The 27082-nt window shown below is 37.2% G+C and overlaps 1 protein-coding gene across 1 annotated transcript in view; it reads right to left on the reverse strand.

The window, feature by feature from the left end:
• Nucleotides 1–1415: 1415 nt before the first annotated feature.
• LOC129718168 (uncharacterized) overlaps nt 1416–27082 on the reverse strand; it is a 104026-nt gene continuing 78359 nt past the window's right edge. Inside the window, exons 3-9 of the mRNA XM_055668623.1 lie at nt 20468–20485; nt 19674–19757; nt 19358–19539; nt 18348–18546; nt 18129–18235; nt 17959–18069; nt 1416–8372 (exon numbers count right to left, since the gene is read on the reverse strand). Of these exons, the coding sequence (XP_055524598.1) occupies nt 8364–8372; nt 17959–18069; nt 18129–18235; nt 18348–18546; nt 19358–19539; nt 19674–19757; nt 20468–20485 (710 nt within the window). The 3' untranslated portion in view covers nt 1416–8363. The remainder of the gene's footprint in view (nt 8373–17958; nt 18070–18128; nt 18236–18347; nt 18547–19357; nt 19540–19673; nt 19758–20467; nt 20486–27082) is intronic.

Here is a 27082-nt window from a genome sequence, read left to right on the forward strand (position 1 = left end):
CGAACATTGCACTTTATGAAAGCAATTTTTATGTCATTGATATTTACTGTTTAAGAATGTTGCAACGGTTGCAACGTAGGTACTTGCCCGAGAATCGAGTTTTTCAACTAAAAAACCGAAAATTCTAGAATGCTTTTCAAGAGGGTCAAATATATTTATAAGATTTACAAATTATATATCGCTTTTACAGTTTCAAATACTACCCTTGTTTTTGTTTTCAAAAATGTGGTTAATCTTTTGCTTTTGATTCTACTGAACTGCTTTGTAGACGCTCGACGTAACGGAAGTATTCAACCGAACTGAAGGCTGGCAACCCTGATGATGTCTACCATCACAAAAGCACCGAAAGTAACGTGAATCTGCACGTAACGCTTGCAGCTTCGACACTATATTGTAGTGGTGGACTACAGATGGAGTAAGCTAAATAAGCTTGAAAATCCATGATTAATATTACACGTATGCCTTCACTGGATAACTAATTTGACGTAGTGGGTTAGCTTTCTTTGCACTATATTTTTGGCATTTTTTTACTTCTTGCTACTGCTACCTGAAGAGAACGAACGCTTTTTGATGTAAACTGTAGACATACATACCTACGTTAGTGAGAAATAAGAAACTCCGTAACCCGGTTTTTCGCAACATAACACACAATTATTTAAAAATATATGCATATGCTTCTACACATAGTTTATCCTTCGTGTAAAAAAGGATGCTTGATTCGCAAAATATGTTTTATTACTGTTGGCGTTTAGATAAATCCTATGATATTTGTTTATAATTTTAAAATCTAATCTTCTTAGGAAACATTCCTATATCACATACCGCGCTCAGGGCCTGCCCTGAGGGAAGGGGTTTTTATTATTTATTTATTTCTTCAACGAGGCTTTAACCACAGACTAACAGACATAACACGTCGAACAAATTTTCAAGAAAATCATCGTTTGGATGATTCCAGTACTTTACGTTAGTAACACTAGCACCATCTGCTGTCGTGTTCGCGCTGCGTCATGTATTTCGACATCAGCGCCAGCGTTACTGCATGTGTCAAATGGAGAACTACAAAATATGTATGAGATTTCATGACAGCACCCCAGACGACGATTTCGCGCGATGACTGTTATTCGATTGAAAATTTGAAATGAACGTTTTTTGTGGCGATGGAGCTAGGTCCAGTGTTACGTCTGTTAGTCTGTGCGAAGTGTTACACTGTGTAAAATCACCATGCAAAATTATGTTACGTAGAAGGGGAGAGGTATCGAAAATTGCCAAATGCTGCGATACGTAATATACCAATGTTCTCCTAATTGTGATATTGGAATCAATATCAAGTGTAGAATAGAGCTAACACCCGGGTAGAAGCACAATATGAGAAACTCTTCGGAAATGTGATATCTCGGCAACTGTTGACTCCAATGTTTCACAATTTGTAAATAACTTATATTTCCACTTCCATATAAATAATAATCAAAAATACGTTTAGCATACACTTACACAATGTTTCATTATGCTCAACCATTATTTCGGTTTGTTATATGCCGTTTCTAGCCCCCTTTCGGTAGCTGTTTCAAATTTTTTCATGTAGCGTCATACTCGCGTAGAAGCTCCAGCCAGTTTGATTTTTTTTCTGCATGTTTGTGTGCTGCTGCAAATGTTTTGCCTCATTTGTGCATGATTCATGTAGCTTTTCAACCGTTTTGATGTTACTATGTGAAATTTTTGGTGCTAACCTCCTCTTTACTATTGACTTGGGTGTTTACTTGAACTTGCGTGTCAAAGTGCTTTTTTAACAGTGTAATACAATTGATGTTGACTTCTCGACTTCTTTTCTGTGAGAAGTAGATCTTCGCGTTGAAGGAGATATCCTTCCGGTGGTAATGATGGGTGCTTTGCTGTTGTGTGTATATGTTTTGTAAGAGTTTGTGTTTTGTCTTTTTTTCTTTACTTGAAATACGGAGGGGTCAGGGGTATGCTTTGGGTTGATTCCTCATTTTGAACCGATCGTTTCATTTCGCTTAAAATGAAAACACATTTATTGTTTTGGGTCGAGGTTGTTGGACACTTTCAATTGGATTTGTTTGTTATTAATATTGTTAGTATTATTTGTAAGATAAAGCTTTCTGTGTTTATTTTTGTTTGGGATTAATTAATAAATTTTATGTTTTAGGGATATTCCGTGGATCATGGTTATTCTAGACACATAAGCATTTGTGTTTAAGGACATGGTTTGTTATAGCGTGTTTTTCAGAGTACTGCATTTATAAAGCATTTGAAATCTTTACGAGAGTGTACGTGCACTGGAATATCGCATTCAATAATAATGTCGAATGTTTGCAAAAAATGTATTCGAGAAAATTATCAACAAGAATAACAATCAAAATAGAAAAAGTCACAGATCTCGGATGTAGAATAAGATGCTCAAATGCAAAGCGATTCAAAATTAGAATATTCTGTGACATTTCTTTTATATGACAACGACCGCAGCTTGAAAACATTTGTAAATTGTATATTATGTTTTTCTGTTATATTTCGACAAAAATGATGTAATTAGCACCGAACAATGGCGTTTCGTTTAAAATCATTCCTAAAGATCTGTGATTTCGCAAATATATGATGAACAAATACATTTTCTATGCAAATATTCAATGTTGGATTAGGATTAAAATTCAGTGGAATGAAAAACACTGGAAGAAATGTTTCTGAGTGCTAAAATGATTTCGATAAGTGAGTACGTGATATAAGCTCTGTTTTGCAAAATTACCTTAGGAATTAAACGAAATCGGTTGAGATTGGTTCTATAGGAAATTTAGGTTAAAGTTTTTCTAAATCCTAAAAAAGTGTAATAAAACCCTATGCGGCCAGCTTACTCATATAATAGATGAATAAAGTCAATTTTTTAGAATTGATTCGACCAGCCGATTCGTTCGAATATTTCAATCTCATCGGCGGGTTTAATCGAATATATATATATATATGATAACAAATAAATATGATATGTGTTAGTAGACAGCTTTCGAAAACAGAGCGAACTGCAATATAATTCTCCAACGACAGTGTATTGTCATAAATGTGTCGTAAAAAGGTCAATACTGTAAATATTGGTTTCACGTAACCCACTGTCGCTTTCAGGCAAAATGACTTTTATAAGAAAAGGCTGCTTGTGAATCCTGCCCGGCCATCTATCCCCTCTTGTGAATTTTGATGAACCATTGCATAAAATATAGTGCGAAAATAAGTGCATATCATGCATATGATTTGAAAAGGTAACGCAAGTTATAATTTATAATACTATATTTCTCCAGCAGTGTGTTGATGATGTGCATTCTAACTTTAGAACGATGTTTGTTGAATCAAGACGTGTTTAAAGGTATTGTATCAAATGCACGCTGTGATATGCAAAAATTTGAGCACCTCATCCTATTGAACTTGTCTTAATCATCAACTAAGCTAACTAAGTGTTCTAATGTTGGAATGTGCGAAACTCACGGAAATATCCAGCAAAGTAAGTTCAACACCTCTATGATTTGGGAGTATCGACATGCTTAACAATCTAAATGTTTCTAAATCAAACCTTTTCCGGCACGGTTATAACTTTATCTGCAACCTAGTACCTAACGTTCGTTCTATTGTTTAAACGCCACATTGAGCTCCTAATATAAACAATATTAACATTGCTATTCAATGTTCGATTGCTACTGTTGACGAATTATATTCCCATCCTACTTCCTGCTTGCACCTGCTAGACATCATGTGTTACTCAATTGATTGATTTTCGTTTTGTGTGTATCTATTTCAGCACTGCTTGGATCTTACTGTATTGCAAGAATGAAGTAACAAAATATATGACCTACCATTTTTGTTAACACTTTTTCCCAACAGCTGAACATCTAGATCAGAGAATCGATAAAAAGATAAGGTATGAGACCGCCTGCTTTGATTCCATGTTAATGTTGTAGAAGATTCGGATCGATTATTTTCGATTTCGTGCTAATTTGCGCGTTTTTCGGTTGGGTATTTTAATCATTACAATTATTGTAAAATGTTATAAATGCTTCGATACAATCTTCTGTAAGATTTAAAAATTAAAATAACAAAAACTTACAAAACCTAAAAACTCAAACTCAAATTAGGTAATTTTATGAGCAGCGTGTAGTGCGCTCAGTATGCTCAGTATAAACGTCGAAATAAATCGGCCCTCAGTTGAAAGTCCAATTCGCTTGCGTATTTACGACTACTTTCGGTTGTTGCGTGTGTGTTTTAAGCTTAATGATTGTGAAATATCGTACTAACGAAATCTTCATATTAGATTATACCTGGAGGTATATAAATATGCATACAATAAATTATTTGGTCCAGCGGCACAACAAAAAGCAAGTGCAGTAGAAATCGAATAACAGGAGATGTGATAGCCTAGAAAAAGCTGTTAACTACTAACATAAAGGTACAGAAAGAGTTTCGTGAACAGAGTGCTTACAACAAATTTTCCGTTGGGGTAGTTTAGAATCATTAAAGTAACAGTTTCTCGCTAATCTAAGTATTTTATAATTAGGCACTTGAAAAAGGAGAATGCTGAGTCAAGTTAAACATCGAACAGATCTGAGACATAAGTATAGCACGATCAGCCAGGAAGACTAAAGATCAAGAGGAGGGATAAATTGATTGAAACAATGGTTCTTCTGAAAATAAAAAACCAAGAAATCAGGAGGGTTGCGTGCAAAGCCACGACCGCAAGGTTGAAGTAGAATAGTTTTACAAGAAAGATAACCCGGCTGCTTGCGTGTCAGTCATTTTTTCTAATAAATAAACGTTGACTAATCAGATCAATCGAATTTTACGCTTTAACAAGGATTGATCATTTTCAATAAAAATAGTAAGTTGCTTGTCATGATTGGGGCTTGATTTTGAATTTTGATTATGCAAAAAATTGATTTTTATGCAGATAATGAAACTTCGGCTGTCGTGTTCATGACTGAACGAAAAGATAATTCAATACGTTCTGAGACACGGAGATAAAGTAAAATTTATAACATTTACAAATTTAAAAATGTGAATTAACTCATTAGAAAATATTACCTTTTCAATCAAGTTTTTATTTCATCCTGAAAAGGACAAGTTTTTTGTTCGGATAAGATACCGATCACATCTTTGCGTTATCACTGACAGTGCGAACAAAGTATTCGTTGTGATAAAATAAACAGTGAAAAGCTGATTTAACACTCAAAACTAGACGGCTCACGTGTTGTCAAAATGAGTCAACTTTTCATTGAATGCTTTTACTAGTGCCCACTATCGCACGGAGACTGCATCGCCTCACTGCATCAGCCGCTATCGATGCTGAGATCCGCTGCAACTAGTGCGCTATCCATAGCCATGCTACAGTTGTGGCCGCTATACGCTGCCGTTGGTATCCACTGTCCCTGCATCAGCTGGCCCAACTGCTATCGTTGCTGGAATTCGCTGCAACTAGTGCGCTATCCATAGCTACGCCGCAGCTGTGGCCGCTTTCCGCCATCGCTGGTATCCACTGCACTGCTAGTGCTGCTGCTAAGGGAGGACGACTGCTGTTGTCGCTGTCTAGAACTATTGTGAGCGGCTTCGGCTAAAACATGCTCTTTTATAGGCCAAATAGCATGTTTAAAATTAAAAGGTATATGATTCTGTGGACCGTGCTTGGGAAGCAATCATATAACGACCAATCAGAGGTCGAATTTTTCATTTCGATTATTTTCAATAGTACAATAGTGTGAATAATAAAATTACAATTATCTTCTTTTGGGAAGAATCTTAGAAGATTTTCCAATCTTTGCTGCAAGAACGAAGGAAATCCATAGAATACTAACCGATTTATTAGCATTTGAAATTGGACATTTTTTTCACTTTTTTCGGTTTTAGATTTTCATTTCACATCCCTATGCAGCCGAATTTCCTGAGAGAAGTATTCTACTTCAAAAAAAAAAAACGTCACTGATTCCAGATGACGAACAGAGATGTTGAGGGCATATCGGACTTTGGATGATTTGCATGAGATGATTCTACATCAGACCTTGACTACGCTAATGAGGCAGATTCCAAACAATGGTTGGTTCTATACAACTGTACGAAATGTAAAAATCAATGTTGGGTAATTAAAATTCATATGAAATCAACGTGATAATTTTTATCGCAGTTCAAATGGCAGAAAGGCGTGTGCGGTCTTCGTAGAATGTTGTTGTTGGTAACCCGTGGGTACCCCGAGCGGTGCTGAAAAAGTTTAGTTTTGGCGTAGTCCAAAAACCAGTAACGAATGTAATCTGTGTAAACTTGTTACATTGGTGTGAGCCTTCCGCGCAAAAAAAAAAACAACAATGAGGTTATGCTGACATCAGGAATGCAGGCGGTCTGCGATTTGAAGAATATATCAAATAGGATGAAGCTATGACTGTCCTATTCTGCGATTTTTCTACTTTTTTGCCGGTGCGGCTCCTGACTCAAAAGAACAATTCTCGCGTAATTTTTCAAAGGGACCTAAGTAACAATGACAGATTCTCTCCTCTCTCACTTTGTTTCGTTAATTACGTCGTCATTAAATAAATATATTTTCTAAGCTTTCTTCCCCTTAATCGAGAGATAGTTATACTATCTTGCTTACTTTGCATTGAGTGTCATGAAATATGGAAAAATAACATAATTATTGATCAAAGAGAAAGTAAACAAAGAGAGTCTCTCATTGTTAGATAGGTTGCTTTGAGAAATTACGCGAGAATTGTTCGCTAACCGTATTTAATTCTATAGCGTGTGCTGCGAGTATGTCAGGTTAAATTTAATGCGGACAAGAAGAATTTGGTTCACATATTTCTAAGATGAGAACCTGGAATCGAATCAACTTGTAACAGTAACTAATGTAACTTGCTTATTTGTATCTGATTAGCTCTGCCAATCAAATGCGTTTTTTTATTTCTGAAAACCTCCTAGAAGTGGGTTCCAGTCTATTCTACGGTACAATTTATTTTATCGCTTTTATATACCTAATATTTATTATAGTTTGTTATTCGGTAGCAGCCAATAAGCTTCCATTTTCATTTAATTTGGCAACTGACAGTAAACGCAGTTGTAAACTAAATACCTCATCTTTGGTTTAAATTAACACAGTATTAGTGGTTTATTTTGAATAATTGTTTAATAAGGTTCGAACGATTTCAACGGCTGGATCGCGCATCTCGTGGAACAGAGAGTGAGGTGTAGGTTCTGAATGGAGACTTGCTTTCTAAGATTACTATTTGTTGTAAATTTGTCGCGTTTTGTTTCAATTTCATTATGTATCACTAACTACTTTGTTTTTTTTTTTACGTTTTCCCGTCAAATCTACTGCTCCACAAAAACGAACGCCATCTCGATTAAGCCGCCACTTTCACTTTGTGTTAACGTAAATGTAAAATTCCGAAAGAATGTCCTGTTTGGTTAACCTAATTCTGCTATGTACTTTGTAGTATGTTATACGTTTTTGCAACTTTGCACTTTCATTGCTGCAAATCAAAGTGTGACCTGTTTGGTCAGGCGTGTCTGTTTCATTACGATAATGCCTAGTATGGTTTTCAATGTCACTTTTCTATCCTGGTACGAGGAAAGCGATCTTTAGTTAAAGAGCCAACTGCTGTAGTACGTTCTACCATTACGAATTTGTTTATTTATTTTGCTCCATTTTTCTTTGTCTAGTCGTAGCTAATATTGGTCTTTTTCGTGTTACTCTTGATAGTTATGATGACTCCTCCAGAAATGTGGCAAAGTCAGTAGTATTTTTTTCCTCATCTATTAAAAAGTCAGTAGTAGTGTTGTATTATTTTAAGTTTGCGTTTAATTTGGTTTGGCTGAAGTATACAAAATAGTGAGCTTGAAAACGAAAAATTATACTTTTTTTTTCTTGAGTCGGTATCATGTGTAAATATTATTTCATTATATTTGCTTACTCATGTCACATCGAAAGGTGGGATGTTTCAGAATTTTGTTATCGCGATGATTCTTTCAGTTGCTTTGTTATTACATAGTAAACTTTTACAGTGTATAGGTAAAGATAGTTTTGATGGGGTGGGATGTCTTGCGTTTTTGTTGTGATTAGTCATCGCATTTCGCATTAAAATGAGCTAAGCTTGTGTTGTCATTCGATTTGGTTATTCTGTAAACCATTGTTACTTGAACGTACGCTGGATGAAACTGGCACAATCAAAAACTTTTGACGCGTCGGGAAAAAGTCCAGAGTCCAAGCTTTGCTTGGGACTATTGCGTTATTTAAAGGATCTATACTGGAAAATTAGTAGTATTTCACAGCCTACTGTGTACCATCGCTTGAACATCATACGAAAATGAAGCGGGCAGCTTTGCCTTACTCGCCTTCATGTGCGCTGTTGATAAAAGAGAAGTAAAACTATATCAGAACATCTACGCTAAATCTTGAACTTACGTTTAAAATCATTTTTGTATCAATATTGCGTTATTCCAGACAAAACTCGTTATTTTTATTAATTTATTATTTAACTAAATTTTTTATTTGTTTTCACTGAAACCAGGACGGTTTGCTGTTAATTTACATGCATCTTAGTTGAGAAACTGCTGCCCCGCTGGTAAAGTTTTCAACGTACACTCAAAATATTTTTCACGTTATGATTACCGAAAAAGTTATGTGAATATTTTCCACTGTCATTTTACGTAGATTTTACGTGGTTGTCATTTGAGTTCATCATGATCTGGTGAGATGATTTATCCTGTGAATATTATTCAGTAGACATATGCGTTTCATGTGATTTTCACGTAGAATTTAACTACCGGCAAAGTGAAAAGCATTTGATTAACGGATAGCTACTACGTTTTATAAAACGTAATAATTTCGATTGTGGTTTCCCAAATTCTTAAGAGAGAAAATAGATTTCAGAATTTTTTGAAATATGTTGCTAGATAAATCGCACGGGCATGCAAAATTTCCAATTCGAAAATAGATTGAACGACATAAAAACTGACAAATATTAAGACATTCACCGTCTATAACTACTGTCAGCTGCTACTGTTTATGTTCAGGTAACTCCTGGATCTTTGAACTGAATCTGTACAAAATCTGTAAGCTAAAGATTCCATGTCGAATTATGGTTTTTCCTAAATCTCACTCATTGGCAAGCCATCGATGAAATCAATTTTATGTTCAGAGACCGAATTACACAACAGCTTCGCCATTTTGATTCTTGTATATTTTCGCACGGAGAGTTCATTCTGTTTGACGTTGCCAAGTTCACGTAGATACTACGTGATAAAACATAGTATGCATGTGATTTTCACGTAGATGTTATGTTTGTCACATAAATCATGAAAACTGACAGAAAATGAATAAGTACAGAAAATTTCACGTAACAATAACGTGAAAAATATTTTGAGTGTAGACAAACTTTGTTCGAGAAAACCATGCCACTGCGGTGTTCCAGTTTTTACTGGCCGACAAAAAAAGCGTACAGCAAAGATAAGAACAATGGCGGTTGCATGAAAACGAGTCCGGAAAGGAAAAACTGTCGTTCGAACAATAAGCGGGGAGTCTCAAAGGTGCATCGTACTCAAAGGCAGGAATGCAAGTTTGTTCGAAAGGCATTGTTTGTCCTATTTAACGTCTAGAGGCAAACGGTTTTTGCAATGTTTAGCGACACTTCGAAATTCCGAAGTGTGCTTCAGAACTTCAACAAGCTTCTGTTGCTCAGATCGAAAATTCACAGCAAGTCTTTAAACACAATGTATGTGGATAAACAGTTGTCTCACGAATGTATAAAATACCGCTTGAAAAAAATCAACCAAAATTATAGCTGTTCAGACGCCATTTGGGTGCTGAAGAAAATCTCCTGCATAACAGACGCAAGCTGCTCAAAATATGTTCGAGGTGATTGAAATAGTGTCCCTCGATTGGGAACATCAATTAATTACTGTTAACGTTTGCTTATTGAGATTTTTTTCAACAAGTTTCAACAGAGAAAAAGATAGCGACCACATTGATATATTTTTGTTTGTATTTTACCTTACTCATTTTGAGTATTTCGTCTCAATACACAGGAGGCTGCATAAGCTGCTTTAAATAAAAAATAATACAGACTTGGAAAAAATACCGTATTCAGATGTGACTCGAACCCACAATATCCTTGTCTCCGGGATGGTGTTTTATCAAATTAAACTACTCGTTCCAGTGGTACCCATTCAAAGCCGATAATAGCACATTCCAATGTCGCTTAGGCGATCTCCGTTAATCAAGCAACGTAAAAAACAACAGCAAGTTTTTTGAAAACAGTATGTTTTGAAAACTTGAATATTTTTTTATCATCAAGATAGAATTTATAAATATTAATTAAAATTGCTACTGATAAACGTGATCGTCGAATTAGCAACACTGTGTAAGTGATACATTTGTCCATGCGCTTGTAGTCAAAATGTCAAAACGTATGTGAAACGCACAGCGTTGATTTGATGCTGCTCCGGAAGAACCAGTTAAATGGATTGTAATTGTGCTAGAAAAATCGACAGTTCGTTTTGGACGAAGACTGGTTTTGAACAAGTTGTGAAGGCGATCCGGATGGGATTATCGAAGATGTTTCAGTTCTAAAAATCCCTTCGCGATATCTCAACATCGAAGCGGTCGATGTGACACGTGAGGCGCTGAACTTTAAATTTCACGATTGAGCCTTAATAATATTGATTTAAAGCTTGTTATATAGGGCATGTTCAGTAAAAAAAACTGTTCTACTTCTGGACTTAGTGTCAGGACCCGCTTTGACAAGCGAACACGGACACGAGCAAGGATAGACGATTGGAAACTTGGTTCTTGGAACAATCGAATGCTCTACGAACCGGCACGGGCTGCCTTGAATGTTCGAGAGTTTGAGCGACTGGGAGTGGAAATCGCGGATATCCAGGAGATTTGGTGGTCAAATTCCAGCGAAAGGGAGTTCAGTGCATTCCACATATACACTTCATTGAGGTACCACATCTACTGCAGCGGCGGCAGGGTAGCAAAATTAGACATCATTGTCTAAGTGTTGGGTAACCGGAAGATGAAACTCATCCGATGTAGTCCCTCAAATGACTCAAATTGATTGAACTCAAATGACTATTGAAGATTAAAGGCAAATCCTCAACTGCACTTAAGCACCGACTAATGATAATTTCTTCCGACCAATCATTGATAAACAAAGTCTCCATTCAGGGATTGACACGAGTGGTACGATATTTCAAAAGCCGGTTTAACTGTTTGGCTCCGCCGACGATATCGACATTGTTGGTTGGACCTTTGTGAAGATGGCGGCATCGAACTAAAGGCCGAATCCAAAGGGAATGGACTGGTTATCAATGCATCGAAGACAAAGTACATGAAAGAAAGATGTCCTCGAGAAGACAGTGCTAACCTTCCACCTCCAGTTCAAACTGGGTGTAATAAAATCAAGGTTCATCCATCGGCCCATTATGGCAGGAAATCGTGCATACTTTGGTCTCCGGAGGACTCTCCGAGTAGTAGAGTAGAATTTGTCGCCAAGTTAACCATCTACAAGACGCTGATCAGAACGGCAGTCCTGTATGGGATTGAGACATGGACTATGCTTGAGAAGAACCAACGCGCCCGTGCGGTCTTCATGCGGCAGGTGATGGAGAAAGGAACGTGAAGAAGGCGAATGAACCACAAACTTAAAGAGCTCCTTGGGGAGCCATCTATCGTCCACACAGCTAAGATTGGAAGGCTGCGGTGGTCTGGGCATGTCGTAAGGATGTTGGACGATAGCCCGGTAAAAATGGTTCTGGGAACAAATCCTTCAGAAACAAAAAAGAAAGGTGCAAAGCGGGCAAGGTGGATCGATCCGGTGAAAGACGACCTACGGACCCTACGCAGACTGCAGAGCTGGCGAACTTCAGCCATTGACCGAGTGGAATAGAGACGACACTAACGTACAAGCCACGACCATGACTACGAACTGTTTGATGCGGTTAATAAAGTTTGCCGCAGCCAGAAGAATGGCCATCTGTGGTATTCACTTTCCATGTTTGAATATTTAGAAGCACACCTAGAAGTACCCAAATGGAGATATCTGCTCCCGAATCGATAACGTTTTGTTTAATAGTCAACACTTTACGGACGTTACGGGTGTGAGGTTTTTTTCGGGAGCTTTGATCACCATCTCCTCGTGTATAAGATCTGCGAACGGTGGTCGAGCTCGCTGACACCTCTCGCAAAGTGACCATGTTGCGTTTCCCCTAAATCCATCCATGGCCTTGTCTAGTCTCTTCGGCCTACATCTAACTTAATGGCAAGAACACGTTTAAACCTCGCATGCAGAACCTGCCACTAGACTCCGCATGGGCCCGAGGAACCCTATTTCCCAGTTCAGGTCCTGGATCAGCAGAACATACCACATATGTTGCTCATTGATTATGGCTGTTTGAAGAACATCAAGCCGCCCCCAACAACAATTTACTGATTTTAAACCTGTATTACTTTTGAACTTGGCGCTTAGTTTGTAAGATACTTTATGAAGAGAGACACTAGGTATAACTGGCTCCGTCACCACAAAACCTCACATGCTTGTTGGATGACATAGATACAATCGGCATCTTTCCGGTTGTGCTTTGCGGGCATGAATCATGGATTCTAAAGGTTAAAAGATAGAGTGTGACGCAGACACATGAATCAAGAGCTGTACAAAGTGTATAAATCAACTGACATAGTAAACGTGACATTACGCGGTAGTTTGCAGTGGCTGGGCCAATGACCCAGGCGGCTGCTTTCCGCGATGATGCAGACATTCATCAAGGTGGTGAGGGAGCGGGTTCGTCGAAAAATGAACCTCTCGATCTGGAAGACCGATGTTGACCTAGATGTGTCTATCGAGACCGCCCAAACCATCATGAGGAAGGACCTGTAATACCGTGCTGGATCGAAACCCGTACAGTATCGAAATCCGTACACCTTGACGTTTTTCTTCAGTTTTAAGCATTATAAAAATGAAAATTCATATGATAGTTACATGTACATGTCCGTTGAGCTGTTGGCCTTCTGTTAAATTAAACTATGCGTCAGTAGGCCATGAAATGAAAATATTAAAAATAAAAAATCAATCGTGTATCGGTTTCAGTTGTCATTTCGTTGTATCGTTAGAGAATTTACTAAGAAAACGTTCTTCAGATGAAAACGTTTTTCAAGTGTATCATGCATAAATTGTTGAATTTTCCTCTTATTTTCAGCATACAATGGAAGAAAACAAGTATAAATATACGGCAAACAATTTCGAAGGAGCTGTGACTGAGGTGCGCAAGGGAAAGTCGTACCGGGAAGCTTCGAGAGGTTCCGGTTACTACGATAAGCGGTGCCGCAACGAAACGCTACGAAAATTGCACTATTTCAGCTGATATACAACATTAGAAAACCGTGCTTAGGAACCAATTGATCCTCAAAATATATTAATTCGTAAATTTAAAGATAAATTATAAATAAAAGATGTTCATTTTTGTACTTCTATATCTATACTTCTATATCTATACGGATTTTGATTCATTGCTGTATGGACTTTGATCCAGTCTATATCGCGTGTGTGCGGATTTCGATTCAAAAGTGTACGGGTTTGATTCAGACAAAAAACTGTACGGATTTCGATTCAAAACATGTTCTATTTAAACATGATTTTTTCGAGTTCCGGAGTGATTTTAATCATTTTGCTTGAAAATAGTCATAAAATATAAGTAGACCTATAAGTAAACATGTCAGTTCAAAGCAATATGTGATTTCTTGATTTTATATTGACCGTCGAAGATTATCATGTGCTTAGGTGTACGGATTTCGATCCAGCACGGTACAAGGAAACGCAAGATTCACGAAGTATCGGTGGCTACAACGAAGAAGAGGCTGGGCAAAGCCAAACTGATACTTTCGCGGCACGCAGGCGTGGTGTTTATCGAGGAAACGTGAAAAAAATCAAGGGCGCGTACTAAAAGGCCGAGGATCTGGAGAAGGTTATGGCCCGGACTTGAGGACCTCAACGGGAAGGATCATTACGTATTTCAAAAGAACGGTGCACCGGGCGAATATCATCGTATATACTGCCCTAGCAGAGCGAACATAAAATGAACACTATGGACCAATTTAAGAAGCTCATTTCCAAGATCTTGGACTAGATATCGATAGACGAGATATCGATGGACCAGCTGTGTATAGCGTGCGATTTTTCGAGAAACGTCTCAAGCTCGTCATAGATCACGTATGAGGGGGGGGGGGGGGATTTATATGCTTCCAATTAACAAAGCCTTGGGTGCTACATTCCGGTTCGGAACGCGACCTTCTGTTTACCATACACAGATTTCGTTTAGTGTACGGGACAACTGCGGGGCTAGCGCTACGACACTATAGTCTGTTCCAGACATTATAAGCACACCAAATGTTAACGGTCATTTTAAATCGATTGAAATGTTTCGAATTCTACTGGCTGCGTGCTTTTGTTTACACATTTCTGTACGTCATAACATCAAAAAACGGTTTAGTTTCTGATTACTCTCAAAATGCGTGGTCTTACTCCGCAGAAGAGAAAAAGTATTGTGCACAAGTGGTGCAATGTGAGTGGAATGCCATTGCGAAAATTGGCCAAAGTCTGCTGAAAGTCCTGCTACCGACAAAAAAATCAGGGATATCAACAAGCAGAAACCATCAGCTTCCGTCCGGGATGTGGCGAGAAAAATTGGGACCTCGACGCCTAATGTGATGCGTGCTAAAGAGCGACTTGGGCTAAAAAACGTACCAGAAGCAGAGAAAAACCTAAAAGGAATCCAAATCAAGCCGCTTCTGTCAAACCAAGAGCCCGGAAACTGTATGATTCAGTATTTTGCAAAAGTTCTAGGTGCATTATCATGGACGATGAAAGGTATGTGGATTTGGACTAGAAAAATCTTCCTGGGCCACAATATTTCACTGTAAGCGAGAATAAGAATATCCCCGAAACGGAGAAAGCCATTTTCACCGAAAAATTTGGCAAGAAGGTGATGGTGTGGCAGGCAATTTGCGAGTGCGGCAAAATATCTAGCCCGTTTGTCAAAAAAAAACACTACGTTGATACAAAAGCCAAAACGTCTGTTTCGTGCCGAAAGACATGAATCCGCCAAATTGTCCGGATGCACGGCTTATCGAAACTTTTTGAGCTTTGACCAAAGCAAAGCTTCGAAAACACATAAAACCAGCTGATAGCATCGAAAAATTTAGAAAGATTGGCCAAAAGTGGTGAAAATGGTGGGATTTACAACTGTGCTGAAGCTTATGAGTCATGTTCGGGGAAAAGTGAGAAGTTTCGCTTATGATTGCCTACTGTCAAACGTATAGAGTTTAGATAGGGCTGCCATCCCCTTGGTTGTCTCACACCCTGCGATGCCAGATTGGAAGACATTTAGCCTACATTCAAAATATTTTTCACGTTATAGTTACCGGAAGAGTTACGTGAATATTTTCCACTATCGTTTTCTAGTAAATTCTACGTGATTGTCATTTGAGTTCATCATGACCTGGTAAGATAAATTATCTTTTGAAACTTATTCAGTAGATGCATGCATTTCATATGAGTTTCACGTAGAATTAAACTACTGGTAAACGACGAATTTGCATACCTAAGTGAATTATTACGTAACATATTTTGATAATTTCTGAAACCCGTTTCCTAGCTCATAAAAATTAGAGAAATAAATGAAAATTGTACATTTCGTAAAACGTGATTGCTATCAGATATCACTCAGGCATGCAAATTCGTCAATTCGTAGATGAATAAAACAACATAAAAACTGATAAGTATTACGACATTTCCGGGGATTGTTATTGTCCGCTGCAGCTGTTTTGTTCAGGTAACTCTTCCTCCTTTGAACTGAAGCTGTGTGAAACCTGTAAGCTCAAGGCTCGAGTTTATTAGGATTTTTCGAAAATTCACTTATTTACAAGCCATCCAGAAATTCTGTTTTATGTTCAGAATCAGACAACAGCTTCGCCATTTTGATTTCTGGTTATTTTTGCACACAGAATTCACGCGATACATCGCGACTCACTCAAGCAAAAATCATGCGCTCACTGGCGTCAGATATCGTTACTGTGAAGCATTCTCAGCTGTCGAAATTCCGTTTGGTAAAAAGGGCAAAACTTCGTGAACCTCTTTTCTTTTCAACTGCGTACCACGCTTAAGACACAAACAATGATACAGTGTGCCAAATAAAACAATTAAAAATCAAAACAAGAATACATTTTTATTATTTCGAAAGTGTGTCTATCATATCTGGAACAGTCTATAGTAGTCTTGTTCCGAGCCGAGACTTGAACCTTCGACGACTGGCTTGTTAGGCCAGCATCGTACCTTAAAACCAGCTGGGAGATTTAAGTGCGCCCAGCTAATATGTTGCAAAGGTTATCTATAAAAATTGCCTCAAAATTGTCTTAGGAAAGAATACCTTGTTTTTTCATTGTTTTACACATTTCCCCACGAAAAGGGGAGGATCTTGTAAAGACAAATTCCTATTGTAACTTTGTGTATCTCTTACACTCTTGATGTTACATTAAACAGATTTCAAATAAATTAATCTAACATCGAGATAAACCTATTTTAGTATTGTAGGGAATTGGGGCAAAATTAACATAATGCTGACATTTTACGTGGATCAGATCCTGAGATATTTCCACTCAATATAAGACAGATTTGACTTACACCATTGTAAGCCAACACCATAACCAACATCGAAAATTTCCGATTTCTCAGAAATTTAAAATGGCGCCACTGTTGCCCCTTAAGGTGAATTGTGTTCGAACTCGGGAAAATTCGGTTTTGCGTCAAAATACATGAAAAAGTTATACATAGAAGCCAAGGCAAAAAAAAAGTAAATTTTTGTTGCACTGTGTTATGAACTCCATTTGTCAAGTGATTCTAAGCGTCCGATCATTTAAAAATTTGTTTTGTTCAATGCGGTCTATAAGACCCAGAGATAATAGATGATCGATGATTCCACATTATTATACCTATTTTTTACTCCTAGTACTTATTGTTTAGTTATTCTTTCTGGCTCTCCATTATTGATTCAATTTTTTCTCCATGTGTTTGATAATTTTTTTCTCAAAAATTACAAGTAATAGTGCTATCTTAGCATTTTCTGTATTATAAAACCTGTGATATCAAAAACCATTATTTCACCCCTCATTTTGTTGGATATCTATATCAAAAATTTCGAATAAAATTAGATTGAAATAAACATTCTACTTTGTGATATCGCAACAGTTTATGCTACCTTTAAATAAAGTCGAATTTGGTGCTAGCAAAAATGCTCTGGTAACGAGCAAAAAATATCCCTGTTTCTTAGCAGCGGCATAAATCTTAGGATATAATTACGTGCTGCTAAACAACGGTCAAATGTCTCCAGAGAACTGCTACCGTCCTGGTCCATGTAACCTCTAAATAATTTCTTGGTTTTTCATGTTTTACTTTGAATTAGGGTTCAGCACCATAAAATTTCTAACATTTGAGTTTTTCGAAAACTAAAGTGAACGCTTTACATAAAAATTAAATGGAATTGCATTTAAATTCTCTCCTTTAGTAGATAGTAAGACATTGTAGGAGAAAAATTCTATTGCAATTGAATGCCTTTTTCCCTACTACCACCCACCCATGAATATGTTTCAATCGATATGCAGTTAAAATAAATTTTATCTAGATATTTTAGACAGATTTTCCCGGCAGCAATGTTGATGCCAGCAAGATATTCGACTGGAAACAAGGATGGTACGGCAGAATGTAAACGATAAGCCTGGAAACTATATTGTACGTGTGCAAACGATAAGGGGAAGGAAAAGCAGAAGCTGATGGCAATGATGAGCCAAGCATTTAGGACATTTAGGACTGACAAAGCTGGAAGGGGTAATCGGTAGAAGCGTCTAATGGCAAAACGGATAAGCTTGTATTAGGTATTCACCTCGTGGCAAACCTCCATGTAGTCAGGGTCGTGCATAATATCCTTGATCATATCCTTTAGCATCGTGTATCGTGGAAAAATTGGGTAGATTTTAGAGTTCCCATACTCAGACTGCAAAGAGGATAGAACATTTCAAGCTTGCTTACCAGGCAGTCACGAATTCAATTTACCTTCAGTTCGCGGATAAGGTTTCTCAAGCCGGTATATTTTTTCAGCAAGCGGTACAAATCATTGATCATTTGCGTATTTTCCTGCTCTATCTGTGCGGTCGTCATCACTTAGAGAAAGAGAAAGATAGAAAAAATAACAATAAAATCAAGCTGACATCGTGAGGTACTTGTAAAAAATTGACATTATCATCGCCTGAGCGATTTAACGATTGGACTTACTTTCCAGACGCTCCATCCGTTCCCGCTTCTCGGCCGCCTCCTCCGCTAGCTTGGCCGACGTTTTGACACCTTCGCCCGACTTTTGCGACTTTTCCATTATGCTGCAGGCGCGCAGCACGAAGGCAGGGACAGTTTCGAGCTTTTCTTGCTTGGGGATTTCCACCAGCGTCCAGTATTGTGTTTCCAGCCGAATAACGTCCTATGAGACACGAGGGTAACGAAAGCTCAGGTTTCAATTTAATTGTCAATATCGATATTGTTGTTGCTTCGCACGGTGCTTTTCAACCTAGCTGAATAGATTGTAAGCAGCGATTGGACGCAGTGTTAACAATTATAACATTTTGAGGGCGTTGCAATATTTCAACCTAATTTGAACACACAAATTTCAAATCAAACAAGGTTGTCCGCGTGTTTGACGTAGGACTACGATTGGTGACAATAATTAGACTGCTTTCAGATTGATAAAAAACAGTTTCAACTCTTTCAATATTGCAATTTCAATGTTGTTGACATTGCTGCTTTGGCGCAATTTATGCTCTTCTGGGTAAATAGCTTGCTCACTACAAATTAAAAACAACCAATGTATACGTTTGAAAAAAAAAATCAACAAATAACTAAAACTTTCTGGAATAACTACTTGAACAAGAAATGCCTCTTTCATGAAACCAACTTGTATTAAAAAAACTTTTCTCTTACAAATGTTTTAATTAATAAAAGCATAATTTCCTTGAATTATTTGTTGCGGCAAATAGTCTTGTTAATCATTTGCCTATCACGGCAATGAATCCAAATTCATTAAAAAAATGATTCGATTAGTGTACAAACCACGAAAATCCGTTCAATTTGAACAAACGATTGGTTCTGCAGACCACTTAGACGGAACGATTCCGATTCTCAATGGAAGTGCTTAAGGCAAGGCAACCGTGCTGAGTTACAACAAGTAATCTACATAGCAGTGTTTGGGAGCGATAAATTTTGTTTGTGTATTTTTTTGGGGAGAGAAAAAATACCTTTATCATCAACTTCAGCATCGGATAACGATTGAATACGTTTCGCTGGCTCTTGGAGTCTCCGTACTTGTTCATCAGGGTCACTAACGCTTTTTTCGCAGTATCGTATGACTCTTCCAAACGTATGCGAACCGCTCTCAGTCGCTCGTTGGTTTCAATCAGTTCCTCCCGGCTCATACCACCTGGGCGAATGAATGTACATGCCATGAAGAACAAAAAATAGACGGTTAATAATTATAGATGAACACACCCTTTGTTTGGCCGTCGTCAGTCCGTCATTAGAGATATAAAAGCAAAAAAAAAGAAGGGGACTCACTTGGCGATCCTTCATCTTTGACATCTTGCACGATCCGCCGCACGCTCTGGGTGAACTTTCCGACTAAATTGGACGATGCTGAGCCTATCGGGGCCGTATTGGATTTTCCACCCACCACCCCCAGCATACGATGGGCGCGGAAAGGAACAAAAAATTAAAATAATTAAATGAGCAAATTTTATACGGCGCGTATCATAAATCAATTGTGCAATTTGATAGAATGAAGTTGTAACATTTTTCATTCCGCAGAAATGCAATTTGCTTTTCATCGACGGAAGCGGATACCCGGAGGAGCAATGGCGAAGGTTAAATTGTGCAACCCAGCTCGGTATCATGCTTTTACACGGTTCACGATTCATAGCCCATGCGTCCAGATCTCCTCCGTGCATCTTACACTTCATTGCTGAACCAGTGGTAAAGTTAACGAGATCCGCCGGATAATAAAATGTGGCGCGTTAGAATTCTGGCAATTTAAAAATAAGTTATTGCCGTACAGATTGGACAGTGATACCCACGCTTCGTGTCGTTGCTCTCATTTCATGCTCCCTTTTGCGTTCAGTTCATTGCGCTTCCGTTGGGTTGACACCAATTGATTAATTATTTATTTTATTTTGTTATAATCGTTATTGCGTCAGTTTAGAAGTGAATGTACGTTGCAACAGTTTTGCAGCGATTATCCTAAATACCATTCTATCGAAAATTACCCGGTATAGGCTTACTCACGTCATGACGCGTTTATGACACTACTCCTCTGGTAGTCTGTTGTCATCTGTCGGCATTTTACGAATACTCACCGTAATGCTTGGGAGAGTCTGGAAGAATTCAGGAAACAATGGCTTAATAGCTTGTGAGTGGAAGGCATACAAACTATAAATTAACATTAAATTACGGAAACGTAGACCGGGTTACAGTGTACAACGCCTACGCACTAACACTGCGAAAGGCAGCAAAGATTAACCTTGACTCTATCGTATGACAAAGTATATACTTTGGTGCGTATCGCAGCCTAGGTCACACTTACTACTCGCTCTTGGAGGTGTTACCTATGAGATCAGTGTATATGGGGCATGCAGTTGGTGTAATTGTAACACTTTTCCTGTTGTAACAGTGTTGTGTGTTGTTAATATGTGCTGCTGTTACCTGTGACAAACTACGTGTGGAAGGGCTAGAGAAATTGTTTTGAACGAAACGAAAACGAGTAACACAGATTGCGAGTTGGTTCTGGATCAATGTTTGGTAGAGCACTAATATTAGGAAATTCTGTGGAAAGCTTGAATGCAACAGCGTCCAATAAATATCCAATCAATCTCACCAGATTGAATTATTGATTGACAGTATCCATCGAGAAACACAATATACATAGAAGTTTTAGAGACATGAGTGATTTTATTTTATTGGTCAAAATACGTTCTTTTTTCGCTGGTAAAAATTTAGAGTGAATATTTGCCCGACTACAATTTTTCCAGTTGCTATACAAAACTGTTGAGAGATTTCCAGCAATACACGTATACAATTTTTAGATGCTGTTTAATTGTTGAATTACTGTATTTTTTATTTTTTTTTTTGAATAAATAAATTGTAATCCCCGAAACTAACCAAATTAGGTCAAAACACAGCTTGTCTCACAACTTTCCAATAAAACCATTTGTATTTACACTTTTAGCCAAATCAGAAAGTGAAACAAATGTGGGCTAATGAAAATCATAAGCAGAAATCCCTCATATGCCAAAACATATGAATGTTATATTGTACATTATATTTACATTGTATAAACATTTCATTAGCCCTGAAACTAAAAACTGCCGTGTGTGAATGAGTGAAAGTGGAATAAATACTGTATAACAGCAACCAATGCTGAATAAAAGAAAATATATATTGTTCTAAGAAAATTTCCGTGGTTATAACCAACAGCATCGCTCCAAACTCATTCGTTGTTGTTCGATAACACTCAACCTAAACAGGTACGGAATAAAAGCGCATTCACGTGGGGGCTTTTGAGCAAAATTGAAATTGTGACCCCAATTAATATTCTAAAAATATTTCTCTTGCATGTATGCCTTCAGCACTTCGAAATAAAATTACACTGTTTAAAAATAATCACGTTGTATCTCCATTTCGTAACACTAAACCACGTGTGTCAATCCAGGTTAATGCCTTTAATGTAATGTGGAAGTTTTGCTTGAATAGGTTATACTTTCTAAACGTTTCTCTTGCATGCTTTCAATTTATAATAAAGCATCTCTTGTTGAAAAAACATTGCTTGAAAAATCCTCCTAAGATTGTCCTTTATAATAGACACTTAGATACCAGTTTAATGAAGAATGAGAAATATCAGTGATGCCGACATTCCAAGCGATAGCGGAGTAAAAACATCATAATAATACAAAACGTTCTATTTCGAGCGGTACTTATACTTCTATATTCAATTCGATGCCAAACTGGTGTCGTCCAATATAAACTATTTTTGATTGGAATGAAACTTTGCACACCTATTTGACTTTTTGTAATTGAGTATTTTTCACGGGTGGGCAGTTTTTCAGACTCAAAAGTAATTTTCTAAAAGGGCGTATGCATTTTGGCATGCGCTTCATTCAATATATTATAGCTCAAAAACCTTTGGTTGTACCGAAAAACTGTCTGAGAATGGTTTATAGGGAATGGCCCATTAGAAATTTGCACTGCAAACAGAATTCTGATGTAGGACTACGTCTTACCGCACTATATCAGGATACATTCTGTATTCTACATGATGGATCACAATAGTCAATATGTCGTTTGATTGATAAAATGATGGAAAATTTTTTGATATTTTAGTTATCATCAATCATTATCTCTTCTTTGCTTAACAGTGAAAATTGAATAAAAATTTCAAGGTCGAATTTTCACGAGCAATATACCAATCATATGCGGGCACGCCTAGCACAGACTTTATGAGTAGACACCAACTGCCTGCTGCGATATCCTCTATATCAGCAGCAAAAAAATGGACAGAACCTCCCCGTCCCCGTTTGAATTAACCTGAATTAAATGTTAACATGTTCAAAAAATTCTATGCCAGTTGTAAAATTTCTGTGATATACATTTTCGACTAGAAACTTTCTCTTTTTAATCGTTACTTTTTCCTCGAACTTGTAAACGCAGGAAAATATTTTGTGTGACATCTTTGCTTGGCAGTTGTGGGATACAGACAGGTAAAGCTAACAAGATGCTGGTTTGGAATTAAATATACAAGAAAGTTCACTTTCTGCTACATCGTTTTCAATTAACATCTGTATAAAAGGTTGCTTTTTTCGTGCGTTGAAGAAAATTGATTTTAATAGGAAGAAAGGTATTCATAATTGTTAAAGAAAATGTTTTTTTTCTTCTAAAATAGAGTGCTGCAATCAAAAACACTTCTGAAGACCATAAGGCGCTACGATGCTTGTAGAAAATTTTATTCGCCCCAAACTGATTGAATGTCTGACGAACGGCTCACCATAGAATTTTCCAGCAACACTGCAACAGCATGCTGCTATTGCAAAATGACTTAAGGATGAGAAATATTTTCGCGTGAAATTAAGTTTTAAAGTATGATTTTTGCTCATAGTATCTTCGGAGAAGCCTCCAAGATAAGTTTTACACGATATCATTTCTTATCACATGGTTGAATTTGCAATAGCTGCATGCTGCAGCAGTATTACGAGAAAAATTTAATGGTGAGCCGTTCGTCAGATATCCAATCAATTTAAGGGAAATAACTTAATCTACAAGCATCGTAGCGCCGTGAAAAAGTGGATTTTCCCATATAAAATCGTATGTAAATTAAAAAAACCGGGCGCAAAAATATAGTTCCACCGATCGATCTGAAAATTTACACAGTTGTTGTAGGACCCATAAGGAACTCGAAAAGTGCATGGGAGCGGAAAAATAACACAATCGCTTTTTTCCCATAAAACCGTGTCCCAGTCTATTGATCACCCGAGTGATTAGAGACATAGTACGGTTTTAGTACTGAGAATCAAAATACCTATCTGTTGGACGATGCTGAGCTTAAATTGGTTCAAAAAAAAAAAAAACCAATAAACTAAAGTAGGGTATCGAACGTCTTCGTCAGTGGTTTTCTTCGGCAGTTTTTCTGCAGCAATCTTATGCAAAAGGGGGTCGAAGAAAACCACTGACGAAGACGTTCGATACCCTATATGATAAAACCTAATCGCTCGTTTTGGTTGATGCTTGAAACGTTTCGTTACACAGTGGAGCAGCAAACTGTAAATCTTACAACAGTAAATGAAGGCGCAGCTTTTTGCTTTTAAAGTGAAATAACAGCTAAACTAAAAAGGTCAGATGCTTGGCGTCAAAGAAAAACTTGTAGAGTAGACTTTAATGTTTAATTTGGTTAACAACAAAACCCATGTTTATCACACATTTCAAAGACAAAATTGCAGTTTAGTTCTCAAAAAACATTTGTTTTCACATTTGTTTCTTTCTAAGTGCTTCTAATTCTCTCTAATTCGCCGTTTTTAATACACTATTAAATTTTCTCAAGTTTCCCGAAGAATTCAACCGAATTGAGTTAGCTATCATACTTGTTATGCTAAATATCGTTACAGGCAAACTAACAGAACTCTGGAAAAAGTGAATAACTCTGCACTAGTTAAATTTTGGTCATATGTGTAGAAGGATTTTTTTTCATCAAATAGGGTCCTCTAACACTTCTTAAAGGATGTTAAGTGAGCTACCTAACACCCTGTATAGCCTGTAGTTTCAAATGAAACATAAAACTAACGCAGTTCTACGTCAACTTTGCGGTCGTGTCTTGGATACCACCCTCCTACTTTTTTCTAAATAACAAAATTCTAGAAAAAAGCTTAATTTGAATTTCTGAAGGGAGAGTTGATTTATTTTGACGTAGAACTACATCTCTCAGAAGGAAAATGAAAACCCAAAACCTGAAAAAGTTAAAAATATGTCCAATTTCAAATGCTAATAAATTGGTTAGTATTCGATGGATTTCCTTCGTTTTTGCAGCAATAGATTGGTGAATCTTCTAAGAAATGTGACTAATAAATAGGGTAAGCTATTTTAAATTTAAACACATCATAACAAAACCGAATTGCTCCATACTATTCAGCAACCAGAACAAACATGTTCCAACTACAATAGCTATGAGACATAGTAGCATATTGAATCTTCTAGATCGAATTCAATCTTTATTCGAACGTTAAATGTTGTTATTGTCGTTAAAGTGGCGGTACAATGTTGAATAATATGATAGCAACACTTGACGAAAAACATAAAAATGGATTCAAAAGTTTAGAGAGGAGAAAGTCGTATGAATAAAAGCGTTTGCTTTATAGGAGAAACAGATTAAACTCTTTTATTAATACGACCTCCGTAACGCGTAAAAAACGAGTAAATTCCAAAACCCGTGTAAATTCCGAAATCCGCATGAACAAAAAACTTTAATTGCTAAAGGTTTTCAAGCATCTCTGCTAAATACTTTTATAATCGAGCTGAATATCAAGAAAAATACAGAGAGTTAATGCCAAATCAGTGAATATCCAGTAATCAGAGTAACCTCATCAGATTCCGCATAAGAAAGATGCGTTCGAAAACGCGTAATCAAGACCTTAGTGTATCTGATGCTACAAATTATGGCACTAGAGATCACCTGTGTAACCCTGTGTATGACATCACAATCATCAATTTACTGAGCCTATTTTAGGCTCTATGAGGGGTACAATAGTAATCGAAACATGGTTGAAGAGAAATTTTAATAAAAAGCCGGTTTCTCCGCATTTGAACGCTTTTGTACTAGATTTGAGGGCATGATTTTTACGGATAAATTACATAGAATCAACACACTTCTTGATATTCACATATATTTCACATTTTGATATTAAGTGCACGGAATAAGGAGCTACACGTAATTAGACATTGTTTAATTATGTTTAATTACTGAAAAGCGGTTTTCAGTCAAATGCTTCCCCTTTTTGCTTGAAAAGAAATCACGAACATTTTTTCCTTAAAGCACCTCTGACCGATGAAAACAAAAGCAAACCAATAAAACATGTTTACCTCCATTCCAAATGCTATTTAAGCCAATGGTTATGCGAATAAAACCGTTTATGACTTGGTATTAGCCCTATCGTATTTTAACGACAAAAGTATCATGAATCATATTGGCCTATGGTTTACGTTGACTGGTAGTTGTTGCACTGAGATTAGTTATGGTTTAAAGTACCATTGCTGAGATCACAAGAGTAATAATTTTTATTGTCGATTAAACTAAAGTGTAGCGATCATAGCGACCATATTTACACAGCTTCATTTGACTTCCGAGTTGTTCCTAATATCGAATTCGTTTTTGTGGCGTATCTACGCCATAATTTTCGCCCTGTAGCTGTTTTTGCACTTTCCGGACTATACCAAAACTATACTTTTTCTGTCACGGATTGCACCCGAAAACAAGGATGTACATAGTTTAAAAACACCAACAACAAAAAACAAATGCTGTTAAATGTCGTACGACAAAAATGACAGCCGAGTGTTTCGTTTGGTTGTTCGTTTTTGAGCTGCAAAGTGTAGTCCGAGACGGTGTGGCACCGTCACAATAACGGATTCGACGTAAGAGTAAGACGCGTCGACTGTTTGCTGAATATCTCGAACCTCTAAATATTGAGGTTTGTTTTTAAATTATTTTTTTTTTTGTAAGAGATGCTGTATCTCTGAAATCTTAATTCTTAGAGGTTCAAGTTACTCGGCAAACAGTTTTGTAATAACATTTTGCACAACTTTGCAGAAGAAACTATTCGTCTAGCAAGTCACGTTCAAAAGTTAGGTGTGGCGCCCTCTATATGGTAAAAATTGAAGCGGTTTGCATTGGAGCATATAAAGAACAACAGTAAACGAAACAACTTTCTAGAAGATACTGATAACATTGGACTTCAAAATCTCCTATTTCCGTCCTTTCTATATTTAGCCCCATTGTGGTGTCTGTTCGTTGGGCATAGAAACGGAAACGTAGTGTAGAGCGCTCAAATGCATGTAAAAATCGGTAACTGAAGTTACCGCCATATATACAAAACTACAAATAACCCACTGCAGTTTTGTGTTTTTCTGTTAGTCAGAAAGGTACTCTATCGGATGGTTTCATAGAAGCTTGGATTCGTTTGCGCCTTTTCGTGTTTCAACTCAAATAAAAAAAGCCTTTGAAAACACTTTTTTCCAGTTTAATTCATGAATACTGTATATAATAACCAATATATTACTAGAAATTGTTCATCTTGATTTACCACGTCACTCTCAATTATATACAGTCATGTTTTAGGCCTTAGAGTTGAACACATGGATGAAAAACTGCTTTTTAAAAGCCTTTTTGGAAAACGTCTTGTAGCTCTGAAATCTCAATTTCTAGAGGTTTGAGATAT

This window comes from Wyeomyia smithii, chromosome 1 (assembly GCF_029784165.1).
Source record: "Wyeomyia smithii strain HCP4-BCI-WySm-NY-G18 chromosome 1, ASM2978416v1, whole genome shotgun sequence".
NCBI classification, from domain to species: Eukaryota; Metazoa; Arthropoda; class Insecta; order Diptera; family Culicidae; genus Wyeomyia; species Wyeomyia smithii.